Below are 17093 nucleotides of genomic sequence, written 5' to 3'. Positions count from 1 at the left end.
CTTCCCTTTGTGCTCTTAAGCTGCACCGTCTCATCCGGTGGGCTCACCTGCACTGCATTTCTCTTCTTCCTGCACACCCACCTTCACCCCTCTGTGCCCTCTTCCCAGCCACCACTGTGGTGCTGAGCAGACAGAAGCAGTGGGGCCACCATTCCTATTGTCCAAGGACTCCTATTATCTCCTGCTGTCCCTCTGTTTATCCCTCTGTGAAGAGAGCCTGTCTTCCTAACTGCAGGTAACAAAGGCAGGTGCCAAAATCCTTTATTGGAAAGATGCTACAGCTTAGCTTGTTCAGTCTCTTTGAAGGCCAGGCCCATGTGCCAGCAATCCAACAGCCTGCTCCAGATCACCCTCCAACACAACTAGAGCTGCCCGTACTTTGTACTGAAATACAAAGGATGCATCGCAGAAACAAGGCACAGGGCATACTATTAGAGAACCAGGATAATTATACCTACAGTGTGACCCATTTTTGCTGCTATTGGAGGATGGCATTATAGGTTAATGCCTAATAATCTGTCATTAACATCCCTAATTGTATGTTTCTGTAATTGGACACCATGGAGGGGGGAAGAACACGTGAATGTTCACCTTTTGCGTTTTAGAGGTGAATTGCAAAGGATTTAAGAGTAAGAATTCATAAGTAGGGTAAATGAAAAAGTTGCATCCAAGGTGCAAAGAAGAAAAGATCAGTGGTGTTTATGGGTTTAACAGTGAGTGGTTTACCTGAGAAAGCTGTGGGACAGCTTCTTGGCTTCCTTGCTGCTGGGAGTGAGGTCATGAGTGCTGCAATCCAAGGTTCAAAAGAATTGCTCTATGCTGTCCCTGCGTCTCCCTGCAGCCTGCATCACAGCCCAGCTTCCAAATGGGCACGTTAAAACAAAAGAATCTCATAAAAAAATAGCAAATAGAGTCCTTTGAGTGTCTCGTGCTGTCATGATGAGAGTACTCTGTGCTTAGCAGAAAGGGACTGTCAAGCCAGTGAGGTTTTCATAGTGTGATGTCTGTTTCCTGTATATAATTTCCTAGTATAGGTTCACTGAACCTGCAAGGTAAGGGAGCAGGGAAGAGTACAAATTCACTTCTCATGGAAAGATCAAAGAGTTTGCAATTCTTTCTATGCAGTGGTAACTACTTATCTTTCTTGGCAGCTCATGGGCATTTATCTATGTCCAATACACTCATTATGTTGAAGACACTGACAAAATCTCAAAGCCAAAACCAATGACCAATCTAGATTTAAGTCAACACTAAATCCTGAGATGTGGGAAAAAAATCAAAAAACACCAGGAATCTGTGATAACCTTAATGGCTAACAGGTTACATTTTACTTTGCAAAAATAAAAGAAAATGGTGTCAGAAGTTCACAGAAGTAATGCAGATGTCATTGGGCTAGGAACTCCATGTGGCTGTGTTAAAAGTTAATACCGACCTGGAAATTTACAGTCTCTAACTCCAATCCTGATAAGGCTTATGCTTGTCTGTAGTCTGTACTTCAATAGTATTGATGCCTTTTCCTGGTCTTAAAATCAGGAGTCACACACGGTTAGAAGGGGAAAAGGGATTTTACCTTGGTATTTATTTTAAGGATCCTTAGGTGTCCACGTCCAGGTCATATACATCGAGATGTACCCCACCGAGTCTATCTCTGTCTTCGTCTTCTGTCTCCACCTCTGACCCCTTCCCCAACATTGGGTATAACATTATAGGTTTTTCTAATTAGCATATCTATCAAAGATTCCCCAATGAGAGGCTCAAGTGAGCCCCCCCCCCAAGGAACCTTCCCCTGGATGGTTCTATCTTGGTTTACAGAATGTGTTCTGGAGAGGACCTTGGGGTCTGAGGCACACTGATCTCTGGCTACGAAGCTTCTAAAATGTTTTGTCTCTTAGCTTAACAAACAAGTCCAAGAATGTAGGCAAAAAGCACTAGGAATACAGAAGTTGTAAAAAGGTATAACAGGGGTATAAAGGAAAGGGCAAAAATCTTCATGGCATCAGTATCATCCACATGCATGCATTAAACAGGCATGCAGTAGACAGTGACCTAAAAGAACTTAATGCCAGGGGGGGCAGTCACAGGGAAAAAAATGTTTAAAGCAGGAACATAGTGTAAATCATATGATGCTTGCTCCCTTGTCTGCCTCTGGAAATGAGGGGGTAAAAGATGTGGTCTGGTCTGCTGTGATCAGCACAGAGCCTGATTTACAAAGCTTTTAAAAATATCAGTGGAGCTGGGAAGGTTTGCAGTCCTGTGCCCAAACACCTTGCTGATCTAATGCTTTTTATTATATAGTATTACAACAGTACATACTTTTGGCACTTTACAAACACCCTGCTCTTATCCTTACTTCCTACTGAAAACCAAAACTAAAAAAAATGCTACCCCCCAGATCCTCAGATGGGACAAGTATATTTCAAGTACCCATCTCTATACCCTCCCAGAAAGGCCCCTCCTTCAGAAAAGAAGGACCCTACCCTTCTGAAAGTCAAGTCCCTTTTAAAATATATCAGATCAACACTTACAGATCAAGGCTTTAAAGAAAACTACTTACTTTCTAATATCTTGGACACCTGGATCAGTTCCAAAAGTTGGTCCTTGTCCATATGAGCAGAACTGGTTCAGTATCAGCTAAATCTGTTAACACAAATTAGGATCTGGGGAAAAGCTAACCTCAAAGACTCGTGACTTTTTAATAAGCATTGGGGACCAAAACCAGCACAAGACCAACAGGGATTCTGACCTAGAAACACTCTATTATCAGAGAGACAAAAAAGGGAAAAAATAATTATGATGGGAACCATTAAAAATAAAAGAAAGAAAAGAAGTTCCCATAGTACTTGAGGGTTTCTGTTCAGACAGATCCAGCTTGTTAACTTGTGCACAGAGCTGTGCAAGATGGAGAGTGCAAAAGGGCAAAGGAAATGATGGAACCTGCCACACTGCATGTGCAGCATTGGAGTCAGACCTTTGACTTCATCTGGGGAGTAGCTACAGATTTATTCATCCACCCTTGGAAAAAGGAAAAGATATACTGGATGCTCACAAGATAGTTGGACATGAATCAGATTGCCTTCCAAAAATTAGTCAGGACAAGAGGAATTTCAGAGAACAGCTGACTGCAATCCCTATTTACCTCCTCAGAATATGTGTGGGAAAGATTTTAAGGAATAAATCTCTCTCTATTTAATAATTTGAATGTGATTTCACTAAATCTTCGGTCCTTCAATAGCTCCTGTTAGGGAAGGCAGGGATTTCTTTTTTTAATTTTGAAGAGCTGGGGCAGAAAAACACAGAACAACTTCACAGGAAGCCAGTGCCAGGTCAGGCACTTGATTCCCAGAGACCTGGGCTGTTCCCTGTTCCCTGCCCATTCCCTCTCTTAGGCTAAAACATGCCAGACTAAACAGATTCAGCACAACTCCAGGGCTGTTTCCTACAGCGAACCTACCTTTAGAGATAGGGGGACAAGGTTTCCCTATGAAGCTACAGCACAGGGCTTTGTCCAGCGAGGAGGTGTGACAGTCCAAGAGATGGACAAAAGCACAGACTTTATGTACTGTTGATGGGTGAGATTTTTCAAAATGTTGTGTGCTTTGTGTGTGCTCAACAGGTGATACCTTTACAAGATCACTGTCTTCTAAAAGATCTTTGAAAACTCAGCATTTTCAAGACACATCCTCACTAGTAGCTTTCAGACAGGGCTGCTAGCAACATACACTATTTCCTCAGAAAACAGTAATCTTCAAATACTTGTATGCGGGGTTTGTTGATTAAACACTAGATTACCAAGGGCTCAACACAATGAAATTTGACAAATGTGGCATATGTGAGACACATAGGTAGGCTGTGATCCATTTCTGTTTGTTTATGTTTTGTTTTCCCATCACATGCTACTCAGCTCTGTGGTGGTGGGAATTAGAAAGCATGATGGATACCATCACTTTCATACAATATGACTCCTAGGGACCTCAGCTTACATAGAAAAAGCTCCTGCTTAGTGTTACATCCAACCTATCCATGACTTTTGCAGTTCAGATGATACCAGCACAAACAAAGCAGAAGAGTGCTTCCAGGTTTCACAAGCAGCTCAGGGACTGACTCACTGTATCACTGTGGCTAAAACTATAAACTTTGGGTGTCTTAATTCACACATGCAAAAATAAGTGACTTAACACTTCCTGGTTCCTACTTTGCTGGAAGATATCAATATTTAATGGCTGCAAAGTGCTCTTACAGCCCAAGATGTAATTTTACTTAGGCATGCAATTGCCTATGTGTAGTATGCACATGTTAAGAGCACGACAATGTATTCCAGACAAAAAAAATAAAGTATTTTGCAGGCTGGCACCGGGCATGTTGTAGGACCAGCAGAATAATTACAGGAGCTGCAGCTGGCACTTATTAGAAAATTAAAGAAGCTGTTAACAGGTCATTAATAATCTGTGACTACCTGCCTTAATGGTATTCTTCAGTCGACAGGCATGAAGGTGAGGGGGTGGAGGAAACAGTCACACCTTCTTCTAAGCCACTGTAGAAGACTGATACCCTCATTTTTCATCACTTTGTAATCTGCTTGTTTACTTCCCTCCTGGTGTCTCTTCCCACTGGCTCTTCTCTCGCTGCTGACTCTCACACCAAAGGACTGCAAGGCTCATGGCCAGGGAAGCCACCTGCAACAGCCAGTCCCAGGGGAAAGCCAGTCCTCTTTGCAGTGTCCCAGCCTGGTAGCTGTCTTCCTGCTGTTCAGAGCTGCCTGTAAACACCTCTCCGGAGTGTGCACTCCTACTTTTAAATACTATTTTGTATGTAAGGTATCCCTGTCCATTTACAGCATACTAGGATTTGTTCTCTTGTGTCTTGGTCTTTGCCTCCCTCGTGTAGGCAGATGGCTGGAGGAGGAGGGAAAAGCAACTTGTTTCCCTGCTTCTTCAGACAAACACATGCTCTCCAGAGCAGACAGATGCCTTAAAGTCACATCCAGGGCATCAATTCATCTTTTGGGTTCAGCTGTAGAGTATAAAGCATTTGCTGGCTCTGGTCTAATGCTTTTTGACATTGTCAGGCTCCCTTCAGTGAACTACTGCCTTGTAACCAACTTGACAGCAAGTATTGTTCCACATTTATTAATACTGTATGTGTTATCTTCAAACTGACAGGTTCCAAGGCCAGGCATCAGCTGTGCTCAGCTCTGACTTAAAAAAAAAAAATGCAGACAATAGCACAGACCTCCTGCTGATAGTAAGTAAATAAATAAATAAAAACATGCCTTCACCATGCTGCTGCCATATGGTTTTATCCTTTCAATCTCAACTGTAATTTTTTCTTTTACTTGAGATCTTAAAATCTGAAGCACCAGCTTCCCTGCACCCTCCTCTTTTTGGCTTTTTTTAGGAAAGGGCTTTTGGTTTTTTTCCCCTGAATTTTCTTTCAATTATTCCTTGCTCTCTCATTTGGATGCAAATCTATATTGTAGAAACTTGAATCTACATAAAAGTTAATTAACTTCAGGAACTGTTTTTCTTCTCCTCTCCTTTCTATATTTTTTTTACTAAAGCCAGTATAATTTTCTATTATTCTTAAAATGTTCGGCTTAACGGGTTATGTTTACTTAGTCAATAAGCTGATGATGTCCATGACAGGACCAGAAGTGTTTGGTTAGCAGCAGGGAGGAAAAAAAATCAATAACTCCAAGCATTTGGCAGCTTTGTGGGCAGGAAATAACTTGTATTCTCTGGTTTAAATCAATGACCTTCTTTTTTTTGCTGTTCCAACAGGAAATTATAAACTCTGTGAACACTAGTTGCATAGTGCCTTCTGCAATACACTTGTATATGCCTGGGAAAAACAGAATGTTCACCCCAGCAGTGCTCCTCTGAGGTCCCCATTAAAGAAACCCAGGCACTTTAGCACAGAGCTTTTCAGCAAGCACTTGTATTTATTAGAAGCAGAAATGGTCTAGAAAAAGATGTGAAAAGAGCTCCTCTTCCACTTTCAACAGCACCACCACATTCGATAACAGGATTGTCTACTGCAAAGCATGAAAAAATGCCCTCTTTGTAACTTGGCAAGATGTTGTATTTTCAGACAGAAGCTTGCTCCTTCTACATTAAAGCTGCATTTGCACTTCTGTATCTTGCTTGTCAGGGTTACCTTAATGTGCCAGGCATGATTTGAAAGTGCTGCATTTTTGCTTGAACTCATCATTACAAAGTTTATGTTGTTGAAAGTTTCAGCCTCCTCGGCACTGTCCTTTTGCAATATTCATTTAAGGAAGAAAAAGAAATAGCTACCTTGTCCTGCCATGCTCATGGGAAGCTTTACCAGGAAGGATATGACCCAATAAAAGGATCCAGTGTTAAACCTGGCACTGAACTTGCCTTTTAACTTCTTCAGTTGCCCTGCACTGCATTAAGTCCAGTTCAGATACTTTTTAAGATGTAGGAGAGCTGGCATTCAAGAAGACAAGCTAGTCACAGGAGATGGAGGAGGTATATGACCCTTTTTACTATGTTTCTTCCAGTGTGAACACAGTACAGCCCCAGTCTGGGATTCTTGTCTAGGGCCAGAGCTAAGTGTTGCAGCACCAGCAACTGGCACTATAAAACTCCGGGACCAAAGCACCCCTTGATGTGCTTACCTTCATCCTATGCAGGAGAATGATATGGTAAATCAGTCTGGAAAATATGATTATAGTCCCAGAAAGTACCAAGGTCTCAGTTGTCTGCACTGAAATTGAACCTCATAACATTCAGGCATCCAGATTTTTTGCTTTGCTTTTGTACGTGACAAGTCCTTTCACAGTAGCTCTCAGCATTCCTCCTGTGCGCCCAAAGCCACTGGCACAAAGCTGTAGTCATCAGGTGACACTTGATGTATATTTATGAGGTATATCCCAGTTCCCTCTCTGAAACAATAAGGATGGGAATGTTTCTGGAGTGACTGAAGTGGAAGTAATACGTAATTCTTGCTCTCTTGCTTTGTTTCTATTAATTTTCCAGATGTAAAGTTGCCTATCCTGACTCTACATTCCACTCCTTCCCACTGCAAACTTTATGTGCTTATTGGGGTCTCTTCCAGAACTCCTGGCTGCTGGAGCACCCTTTGCATTTCTGAAATTTGCTGCTCCTGATTGAAGGGAACCAACTGAGAAAATGAGCTGCCTCCCTTTCTCATGGACAAGAGACCAAAGCAGCATCACAGTATCACAGAAGGGCTGAGTTCAGAAGAGGTGTCTGGAGGTCACTTTGTCCAGCATCCCCACTCAAACATGGTTGCCTACAGGTGGTTGTCTAGGATGATGTCCAGACAACTTTTGAGTATCTCCAAGGATGGAGACTCTACAACCTCTCTGGGCAACTTGTGCCAGCTCTTTGTCAACCTCACAGTGAAAAAAATGTTTCCTGATGTTCAGACCGCATCTCCTGTGTTTCAGCTTGTACCCATCACCTCTGGCCCCATCCCTGGGCACTGCTGGACAGAGCCTGGCTCTGTCTTCTTCACACTCTCCCTTCACATATTTACATACACTGATGAGATCCTGCTTGCACTTCTCTACTCTGAATAGTTCCAGTAAGCAGAGGGATAAAGCAAAGGATAAATTGGGTAGGTATTGCTCAATTCACTTTCTTCTACTGAGATGGTCAAATGCAAATGTTCCTTTCTTTCCCTGTTGTTTTCCTGCTTTCCTTTCTTCTTCATGCATACATCTTCTGAATGTCATGCTGTAACCTTTTTCCATTGAGTACCATGTATCTGGAATCTTTTTATATCACAAGTAATGTTTAATCTGGAAAGGCATGCAAATAGAATAGCTCATGTGAGAAATATGAACTGGTTTGGTTAGTTTTAGGCTTTTGACTGATTTATGACAGATTTATGCTTCCATGTGAATAAAACATAATCAGAAACTGTGGAGTGATACTGCTGTATACACAAAGAGGAGAGCTGCTCCTGTTACTCATGGGAATGCATAGGCCATAATCTAATTTTTAGAGGTTGTGAAAGGTGTGCTAAGTGACTAATTCATTTCACTAATATCTGACAAGCCACTTTCACAATGGGAAAAATTACCTTCCTAGATAATTCGGTTTTTAACAACTTATAGTTGTTATTCTCCTAAAGGTGCGTATTTTCCACTATGCAAAAAACTGGCATGGCATAAAAATGTTGATAGACTAAAAACCTGCATTTAGCTTCAAAACAGAAGTTTGTGGGTTGTTGGCTTTTTAATATGTATAAGCCATGGTCTTTGAGATTTTTGCTCAGAAGATAACCATGTGTTTCATGTGGCCTCTGTTTACAAAAAGGAAAATATATTTTCTGGGAAAATAAACTAGATTACACTGCAGGAAAAGGAGGTTTGCTATTGCAGTGTTCAAGAGTGCTCAGATGGAAATTCAGCTCCAGAACCCTGTACTGAATTTAGGACATGGATTTTCCAATTGTCTCTGTTCTTGCATTGCACTTAAACATACCGCTGTATTCATACTGAATTGAATGTGATTTGCTGTAGAAGTAAAAAGCAAGATTTTCTCTCTTTTTAGTTTAAAACTAGATAATGACTTTGCTGACTTTGGTAGAACAATTCTTGATTTATACCACAATAAGCAGGGGCAAAGTCAGATTAGGAATGTATCTCAAAGTGACAGTGTTCAGATGCATATTTAATCTTTGTTAAATGAAGCATTTACAATAAAATGCACTATTCACTGCTCTTACTGTTCTCTTGGTAAAGGCATTGTGAAACTGTGGTAGTTTTTTTTAATCTTTATAAATTTACTAATGAGGACCCACAGCATCCAAAATATTCTCTCCTCTTGTGATGCCTCTTCAGTGTAAACCCAGTCCCAGTTCCAAAATGGCAGAATTGGCTGACAGAGCTAAAATTTACCAGTTTGGTTCCTCTGCTTGAGGCTGGTACAGATGAGGAGCAATACTTCCTTGCTGTCCTGGATATTTGGATCCATTAGACACACTCTCAAGTGCCTTATTTGTTCTTTTGCATTTGTATTGGCCATTCCTTTCTAACAGGCCATTCTCCTCCACCCAAGACAAGCGGCTAGGGAAGTAAATGGTTGAAAGAGCTTGGAAGCTGCTATAAGCATGGGATTTTCCCCTGGGCATGTTTTGTCTGGGGTGTTTTATGATGCAGAGGTCTTACTGGAAGAAAGAACTGGCCCTACAAGGTCTGGATACTTTGCTGAGAGATGAATACTAGTTAGCATACATAATATCCAGTACTGGTGGGGAAAGTAAGAAGAAATCAGCCAGTTATTTTGAGCTTATGCAACAAGCTGCACTCCTCTGACTGTGTTTTTTTTCCAAAATCTGCTTGTTAACTATGATGCAGTATGTGCCATTTGTGCACAGTTTAAGCCAGTTTATTGGTGAAAGCAACAACTTTCTCATTAAACGTTAATGGCAATGTTTTGATTAGTCCCAGGGTTCTGGTAGGGAGTTAAGTCCTTCCTTCAGTAACCAGCAGTTACAGATGCAGCAAGTGTTAATAACCTCATAGGAAGCAAACTAAGCAGGCATACATTCCATCACCCAGAAAATGGATCTCATGTAGCTTTTTGAGGGATTGTTCACACTTTAAACTAAAAAAGTGTTTAATTTTTAATACGGAGATTTGGGCTGTTTGCAGCACCCAAAGCTGCAGTCCCATAATGTTGTTTCCCATTTCTCTCAGACCTGATGTTTAATGTGCTCCCCGCTATACAATTTAAAAGCTTAAAATGTCATCTGGTTGAGGAGTGCAGAGGTGAAGAAATTAATACAGGAGCAGCAACCATTCTCACACTTCTAGCAACTGTGCTCAAATATCAAAAAAATAAACATAAAAAATCATGAAATATTTAAATAGCTTCATATCTGACATGAACTTTTCATGCCACAAATGGATGTCTATAGGGAAACAAGAGTATGCATGTGGGTTATGTGGGAATGGAAAAGGGCTTCATATGCGAGTGTGACACGAGACTTTTATCAAATGTTGGCCTAAAGGCTAACTGGAGCCTGGATTTCATCTCTACACCAAATGAGAGCAGCCAGCTGCTCTGCTCCTCCTACCACATCACTGTTGCCATCAAGCCTCAGCTGGGGGAAACGTTCTGTTAAATGGAGCCCAGAAAATGACAAGGAAAACCCAAATTGAGGCTTTTGAATGGTTTCTCTTAGAGATACAGTAACCTTAAGAGATACTTTAGGGATACTGTATCCCAGAAGAAGGGACTGGTTTGGGGTTGGTTTTTTTTGAAAGTTATTTTGAAATGTCTCTTTAAGTATACAGTAACCTTTCTGGAGACTGTGTCTTTAGGAATAGAGAGTTGTTACTTTGATGGGTAAGAAGTGAGATCTTTGGGTTTTTACAAAAAAAAAAAGTAGACTGCGACTTATTTTCTTAAGTAAACAGTCAGCTTAGATGTCTGCTGCACTTTGCATTTTAGGAAGCAAATTAAAGCTGCACAAAGAAATCTTGAACATTTGTCATGGCCAAGTAGCATGTCTGTGTTTTGCAGTGAGCAGGGCTTTTTCTACTGCAGTTTTCCAGCCTCAGCGCTGCTGTAACTTAGGAAGCTCTTGAAATGTAGCCCAACTTCAGCACAGCACTAGGGTGTACTAACAAGACATAACTTACTGTAGTTTTAGCACAACAGGGAGAGATCTGGCAATGTGTGTCCTCTACACAGCATTGCACTCTAGTAACTTTTCCCCTGGCTTCATTTCAAACAGTTGTATGATAGGCTGAAAACTGTATTTTAAACTCAGTCATGCTTGATGCAGCCTTGACTTACCTTATATGGATGGAAGGTCAGTATCTATGGCTTGATTTTCAGGCAGCTGAGGAAGCAGGGAGTGTTACTTGTCCTGTAAAGCGCTCAGCATTGACATCAGGCTTTTTGGTGCCACTCCTCTAAAACTGTGGCTCAAGATTGCTATCACTCAGCCTCAAACTGGATAAAAAAGCCCTCCTGACAGCTCTTATCCAGACTCCACCTAAAACAAAAGAGAAAATGTACGAGTAGGTAGGTATCAGAGACAGGGGAAAAATATTCAAACATTCCTAAGGCTTCAACATGGCCACTCAACCTCCCATTCAAGGACATCTAGCACTGTCAGTCCTACCACCTTAGTTTTCCTTATAACCAATTTATAGTAAAGAGAGAAGTTGGTACATGTTATTTTGACATGAAAGCAGTGCCATCAAAAACCTTAAGGATCTCCTGCAGCCTTCTCCAGTCTTATTCATAGAAACCTTATGAAAATAACCACACACTCTTTTGCATTAAACTATGCCTGCTGGCTGCCGGAACAGTGCTAACAGTATTTGTAAAACGGAGGTAACAGACCGTGTTTGTCAGCCCTATAACTAAATAGAATTTTTGTAACAGACATTCCTCCTATACAGTTCTTCCTCTGTTTGTAATGATGAATAAATCCACAATAGTCCATGAGCTGGGACTTCTCGTTTGGCAGTTTATCCAACTTTTATGAACTAACCTACCTGAAAATGGCACTTCTAATGGCACATTGCATGTATCAGTCTCTGCACATGCATTATTTTGCTCTATAATTACCAGGAAGAACTAAGTAGAGGAACCAGTGATTTTTAAGATGAAACATTCCAGTCTGCAACCAAGACCTTTAAATTTGTAAGCCGTGTGAGAAGTGGAATAAGAACACCTGACATACTCCAGGTCTGGCCCTTTTGGAGTCTCCAAGGCTGTCAGAGAGCATAGTTCCCTGCAGCCTTTCCCCTGAAGAGAAGATCCAGATGTTCTCCAGTATTCAGCCACGTGCTGCCACAAAATTCTAATATTTTCATTATCTCAAAGACCCTGTGTGTCTTTGTCAGGTCAGTTAAAACAGAGAGGGAGGTTCCCAAATTTTATATATACAGATGTAGACACGTGCAGAACACACGGGTTGAGAACAGTCATTTATGTAGGAAACTAGGCTGAAATATGAACAAGTCAGTCAATAAAAAGTTGGGCAATTCTCAAGACAGCTGTTAAAAAGCTTGATAAACATTGGCAAAAGTCCATGAATGGGACTGAGCACTTGCTACAGAACTGTGTACCATGGCACCCCAACAGCAGCCTCCTGAGTACTGCCAGCCTGCAGGAGTTAATCTTACAGTATCACCAAGAACAGCCTCAACAGAAAGGAGTTTCATTCAGTGGTCACTCAGCCTTAATTAAAAGGACACTTTTCAATTAAACTTCAATGACATCTTCTGAAAAGAAGTTTTACACCTACTATATTTCTTTTGGACAAAACAGTCTGCTCAGCTGTATTCCCAGCTGTACACTTCGTTTCTCCCAGCTTGCTGGCATCTACAGCTATTTAGAAAGAAACTTAGTTATGTCAACTGCTAGGATTTTCTACAGTACATATTACATCACCTTTCCTGAGAAACTTGTCTGAGCAGATCCCTTTTCTTACTTTCTTGTTTCATAATGTCCTTCACATTCCTCTTTCAATATTTGTTGTTCTCTCTGTGGAAGCTCAGTTGCTGGCATTTTAAGGAAAGGTTACATAGCAAAAGGTTCACTAATAGAATTTTTTTCTACCTACCCCATACTCCTGGAGAGAAACTCTCTGTATGTGGCACCTTAAGAGAAAGATTTAGAGAAAGGTTTTCCTTGAGAAAAACCTACAGCATTCACTGCAAGTTTCAGAACAAGAAAATAAATTTGGAGCATAAATTACCTCGGCCATTTTAATTCTAAAGGTGAAGAAATATGGAGTAGAAAGAACAAGAAACAAAACAAAATAAGGACACCAAATTATGCTGTGGTGCCAACTAAAAAGCCAGATCCCTAAATTTTATCCTCATCCCTGATATTTGGGTGACTGTACCTCTGACCAATTTGCTCTTGTGCCTCTGCTTACGTCTTGTTGAGTCTTGGTCCTTATGAAACAGCCTTGGAAATCAACAGTCATAGATCTTTCAAAATGCCTTCTACATACATATGTACCAATTGAAGCGTGGTCCGGAGACAGCTGAAGGTGTTAGGAACCTGCTCAATTCAGGTCCAAAGCCTTCCAAGTAGGCAAGGTAAGAACGAAGAAGGTCAAGTCTGAGGACAAGATTTGGAATAAGCTGGGAATGAAGCATAGGAAAAAAGCAAAGATAGACATTTCCAACCTGAGGTGTATAAACGTGGGTGGCTTAATGCACATGCTCACTAGTGGGAATACATGCACACACACGTGTGAGCTGGCTGCTTGCTGTTTATTGGTGCAGGCTCTTGTACAGTCCTTCCTTGCAGCACGGGGTGTGTGCAGCAGACACGTACAGCCTGTTGTAGTGCTTCAGCTCAAAAACATGGCAAGGATGCTTATTTTGGCTACTGCTAAGTGGCTGAACATGAAGTTGAGTGGTATCTTTTATTCAAATGCAGCTCTTTCTTCTAAAAACAGTGGCTCCCACATGATCTTCTTGAATAATTTGAGTTTTTCTATATAAACAATGGAGAAGGAAATCTAATTTCCAGTCTAGGAAAGGAAACACAGCTAAGTGAACACTGTTAGCAAGGGCACGCATATTATCTCTGCCTGTTTGATAACCCACTGAGTTGAACAAAATCTTTTCATTAGCTGCAGTAGTCTTTATTACACTCCATTTGAATGATCTGTTTAGGATTAAACATTTCTTGAAAGACACACTGCTTTTAATACCAAAGCATTTTCCATTCCATTTGCTTCATTTTAGCAAAATGCTGAATGATCTGAATGATCTGTGTAAAGTTTAACATGAAGTGTAACTGAAGCACCCTGCATCCTGCAGAAGGTGCTTTCTGGACTTGCGTTTTTTAAGAGAACTCTGAAAAATCAACATTAAAAAAAGCAAGCTATTTTGAGCAAGCAGGCATAAATTTAGTACAAACAGGCCCTCATCTTTACTGGAAAACCTTTAAGGAGGTCATAAAAACAAACAAACAAAACAATTCAAAACCACTGTGCTTCAACAGCAAAATCATCTAAAAATTAGCTTAATCCTTTTAGGATCAGGAGTCTGGACAGATAACTAAAGCAATGGATAATAAAATAGTCAAGCACTGGTAGCCACTTAATGTATCAGCATGCTGATGGTATATAAACCATGCTAAAAGAACAGGAAAATTATTAAAGCAGAAGGCAATAGTTCATTTACTGTTCTGCTGGAATTACTGCTTAGGAAGTCACTAATACACATTTATAATGAATACTAGAAGTGAGCACAGGCAGAAACTTGCCTGTTACCCAAATGAGTATGACTAGTGCTGAACGAGTCTCTTACTAATCTTTCTTAGAGCCTGAACTTCACTTCCAGAAAGGCAAGATTATTTGGGAGGTTCCATTTTTCCACTTAAATGCAGAATCAGACACAGTGAGTTCTTCCAAGAGCTCTTTGGGTTTTGGTTTTTTTCTGAGCAAAAACAGTATCAAAGAGTAACAAAGCCCAAAGCACCTGCTTCAAACTTGATTAGCCAACCTCCCAGTTGCATGTTGGATTGGGAATTTTATTCTCTTTTCTGGAAGAAAGAAAAGAAGAGGGCAAAAAAATAAGGAAAACTAGTCCAAAGCAGTATTCTGTTCTTGTTCCAGCTGATCTGTTTAGGATTTTGTCACTGCCTTTGCTAGACCAGGAAAGACTTTTGTGTGTAAAAAATAGCACCCCTCTCATGGTACGGTAGGACCCTCTGCCCCTTTTTACAGAAATCACTCATGAGACTGCAAGCGCTTTCCCACTTTTCCTGTCTCAGGACTATCAGGCAAAGAAGCAGCTGCATCATGCCAACCTATTGGGAAACATTAGACATGAGGTGTGTCTTCCAAAAGGTCTGAATCAGGATTGCAATGCCCAAGTCAGATGCCTAAAGCAGGGAGGCAATCTCAATCCAGACTACCCTTTCCCCTTCCTGAAATGCTGAAGTTGCTGATTTTCCCAACTGCCTTTTCAGTTGCTAAGGATTTCTGTTAGAAAGGGGCGATACAGCAACTTAACTTTTAAAGCACTGAAAAATGCTGCAATGAGAGATTCAGCTAATGCTACCGAGGAGCACTTCTGTCACATACAGAAGCCCTGTGTAGGATGGGCTGCTGTCACAGGTAAATCCAGCTGGGTTAGTAACAGACTGGAAGCTGTGGCTTCCACAGGGAAAAGGCAGACTCATGACAAATGAAGGGACGTGACATAGGAAGGGAACTTATTACTACAATTTGCCCTCTCCCATTCCATTTTTACCCCTTCCTCCCTTCATATTTTATTTCTTGTCCTCCCACTCTTTTGCAAAAATCCGAAATGGTCGTGTTATAGCTACAGACCATGTCAAAGATTTGTCTCCTCTCTCCCTCTCTGAGTTAATCATTCCCAGCAAGCTTTCTGTGGTGATGAGTCAGTAGCACAAAAAAATGACAGATTAGATGTGATACTTATTTTCCTCTGCTTTTTTTTTTAAGCATGGCTGTCTCCTCCATCTGAAAGAATGGAGGAAGGGGTAATCAAATGCACTGTAGCTGGGAGCTCTAAGAATAATGTCTCCAAACTCTGCAGCTTCCAGTAAAAAGCCTTGTAGTTTTTGTATACTTTTTGCTGTTATGTTTACTCAGCAACACTGTTTTAGAAGTTGCAACATTCATCTTTAAACATTAATTACCAAGACACGATTGCTCCAAAAATCCACTGCCTGAGGCCAGGGCCTAGGAAGTGGAAAATGTAATTTCAGAAAGTGATGAGAACAAATGCTGAGCCTTTTAATTGCAGGTTGGTACAAATGACTAACAGTAAAGCAAAGCTCATTTTGAATGAATTTGTTGTTCTGCATGTCAAATTCAAAACAGCAGTGAGTTGCCTGGGGTTTGTTCTTTCCCCCTAGTCTCTTTGCAAAAATCAGAGAAACTGATGAATTTTTGAGAGGTACAGAAAGTAGTTTTCTAAAAATTCAGTTAAAATTATTTACAAGAGAGAAAGTGGAAGGAAGGGAGGAAGGGAGGAAGGGAGGAAGGGAGGAAGGGAGGGAGGGAGGAAGGGAGGGAGGGAGGGAGGGAGGGAGGGAGGGAGGGAGGGAGGGAGGAAGGAAGGAAGGAAGGAAGGAAGGAAGGAAGGAAGGAAGGAAGGAAGGAAGGAAGGAAGGAAGGAAGGAAGGAAGGAAGGAAGGAAGGAAGGAAGGAAGGAAGGAAGGAAGGAAGGAAGGAAGGAAGGAAGGAAGGAAGGAAGGAAGGAAGGAAGGAAGGAAGGAAGGAAGGAAGGAAGGAAGGAAGGAAGGAAGGACTGTTCTAACAGTCATTGGACAATTACTGTGCTCTTTTGGAGCTTCATTTCAGGGTGAAGTGTACAGTGATTCCCAGCATCTATCTCCATCTCCCTCTGTTCTGCTGAAATTTACCTGGAATCACCAACAGTATAACAATGGATTGGGCCTGCTTCACCATGTGTGGCAACACAAGATTAAACGCTGCTGTGACTCAACATCGCCACATCCGATGTCCCAGCCTGATGCCAACAGAAGCACTGCAATAGCAATGGCATCTTCATCTCCACCCTTCTGGCCTTGCTGCTGGCAGAATGGGGACAGCCCTGTGTGAGCACCTTTGCAGGGCATCAGGGGCACTTCTTTTCACACAAAGGTAGAGAACTTGTTCATTCCAGCCCCACATTGCCACACCTGGGAAAACACATCTGATGGGAGATGTGACTCAGGGCCTTATGGGTCTGAGGCTGGTTTCCTACATGACCATAGGACAGACCATACAAGTAGGATCTGTGATGGTCCTAAAGTTGCATTTATGCACCAAAGTCTGGAGGCCAAAGAGACTACAAATTGTGATACTCATCTTTTCTATTGCTCATGTTCACTGGAAAACTCCAGTTCTGCTTCTGGGAGTTCTCGGAAGCACTTCTGGCCTCATAGCACTGAACAGCTTGTGCCTGCCTCCCTGGGATTGAGAGATGTCATGCCACTTCACTTCCACAAGGGCCTTAACCAAGGGCCTTGCCAGCAAGGTACACCAAAAATCTGCCTAACCCCTCATGTTAAATCCAGAGGAGCAGAGAGAAAGTGTTCGTGATGATGGTCTGTGTGGCCCACCTCCTCTCCCAC

The 17093-nt window shown here is 41.5% G+C and overlaps 1 protein-coding gene across 7 annotated transcripts in view; it reads right to left on the bottom strand.

The window, feature by feature from the left end:
• The window catches only part of COA1 (cytochrome c oxidase assembly factor 1), a 53874-nt gene that overhangs the window by 14535 nt on the left and 22246 nt on the right, over nucleotides 1-17093 (bottom strand). For 3 of the 7 annotated variants that reach the window (XM_069007769.1, XM_069007771.1, XM_069007770.1), the window contains exons 2-3: nucleotides 10800-11001; nucleotides 6641-6907 (exon numbers count right to left, since the gene is read on the bottom strand). In XM_069007769.1, the coding sequence (XP_068863870.1) occupies nucleotides 6641-6646 (6 nt within the window). In that variant the 5' untranslated portion in view covers nucleotides 6647-6907; nucleotides 10800-11001. Of the gene's footprint in view, nucleotides 1-726; nucleotides 1221-2554; nucleotides 2638-6640; nucleotides 6908-10799; nucleotides 11002-17093 lie in introns of those variants that run through there. The other 4 variants (XM_069007774.1, XM_069007773.1, XM_069007772.1 and 1 more) reach the window with 4 other exon arrangements.

This window comes from Aphelocoma coerulescens, chromosome 2 (assembly GCF_041296385.1).
Source record: "Aphelocoma coerulescens isolate FSJ_1873_10779 chromosome 2, UR_Acoe_1.0, whole genome shotgun sequence".
Lineage (NCBI taxonomy): Eukaryota > Metazoa > Chordata > Aves > Passeriformes > Corvidae > Aphelocoma > Aphelocoma coerulescens.
Note: the sequence above shows the minus strand (reverse complement) of the source record. Positions and strands in the feature narration are given on the sequence as shown.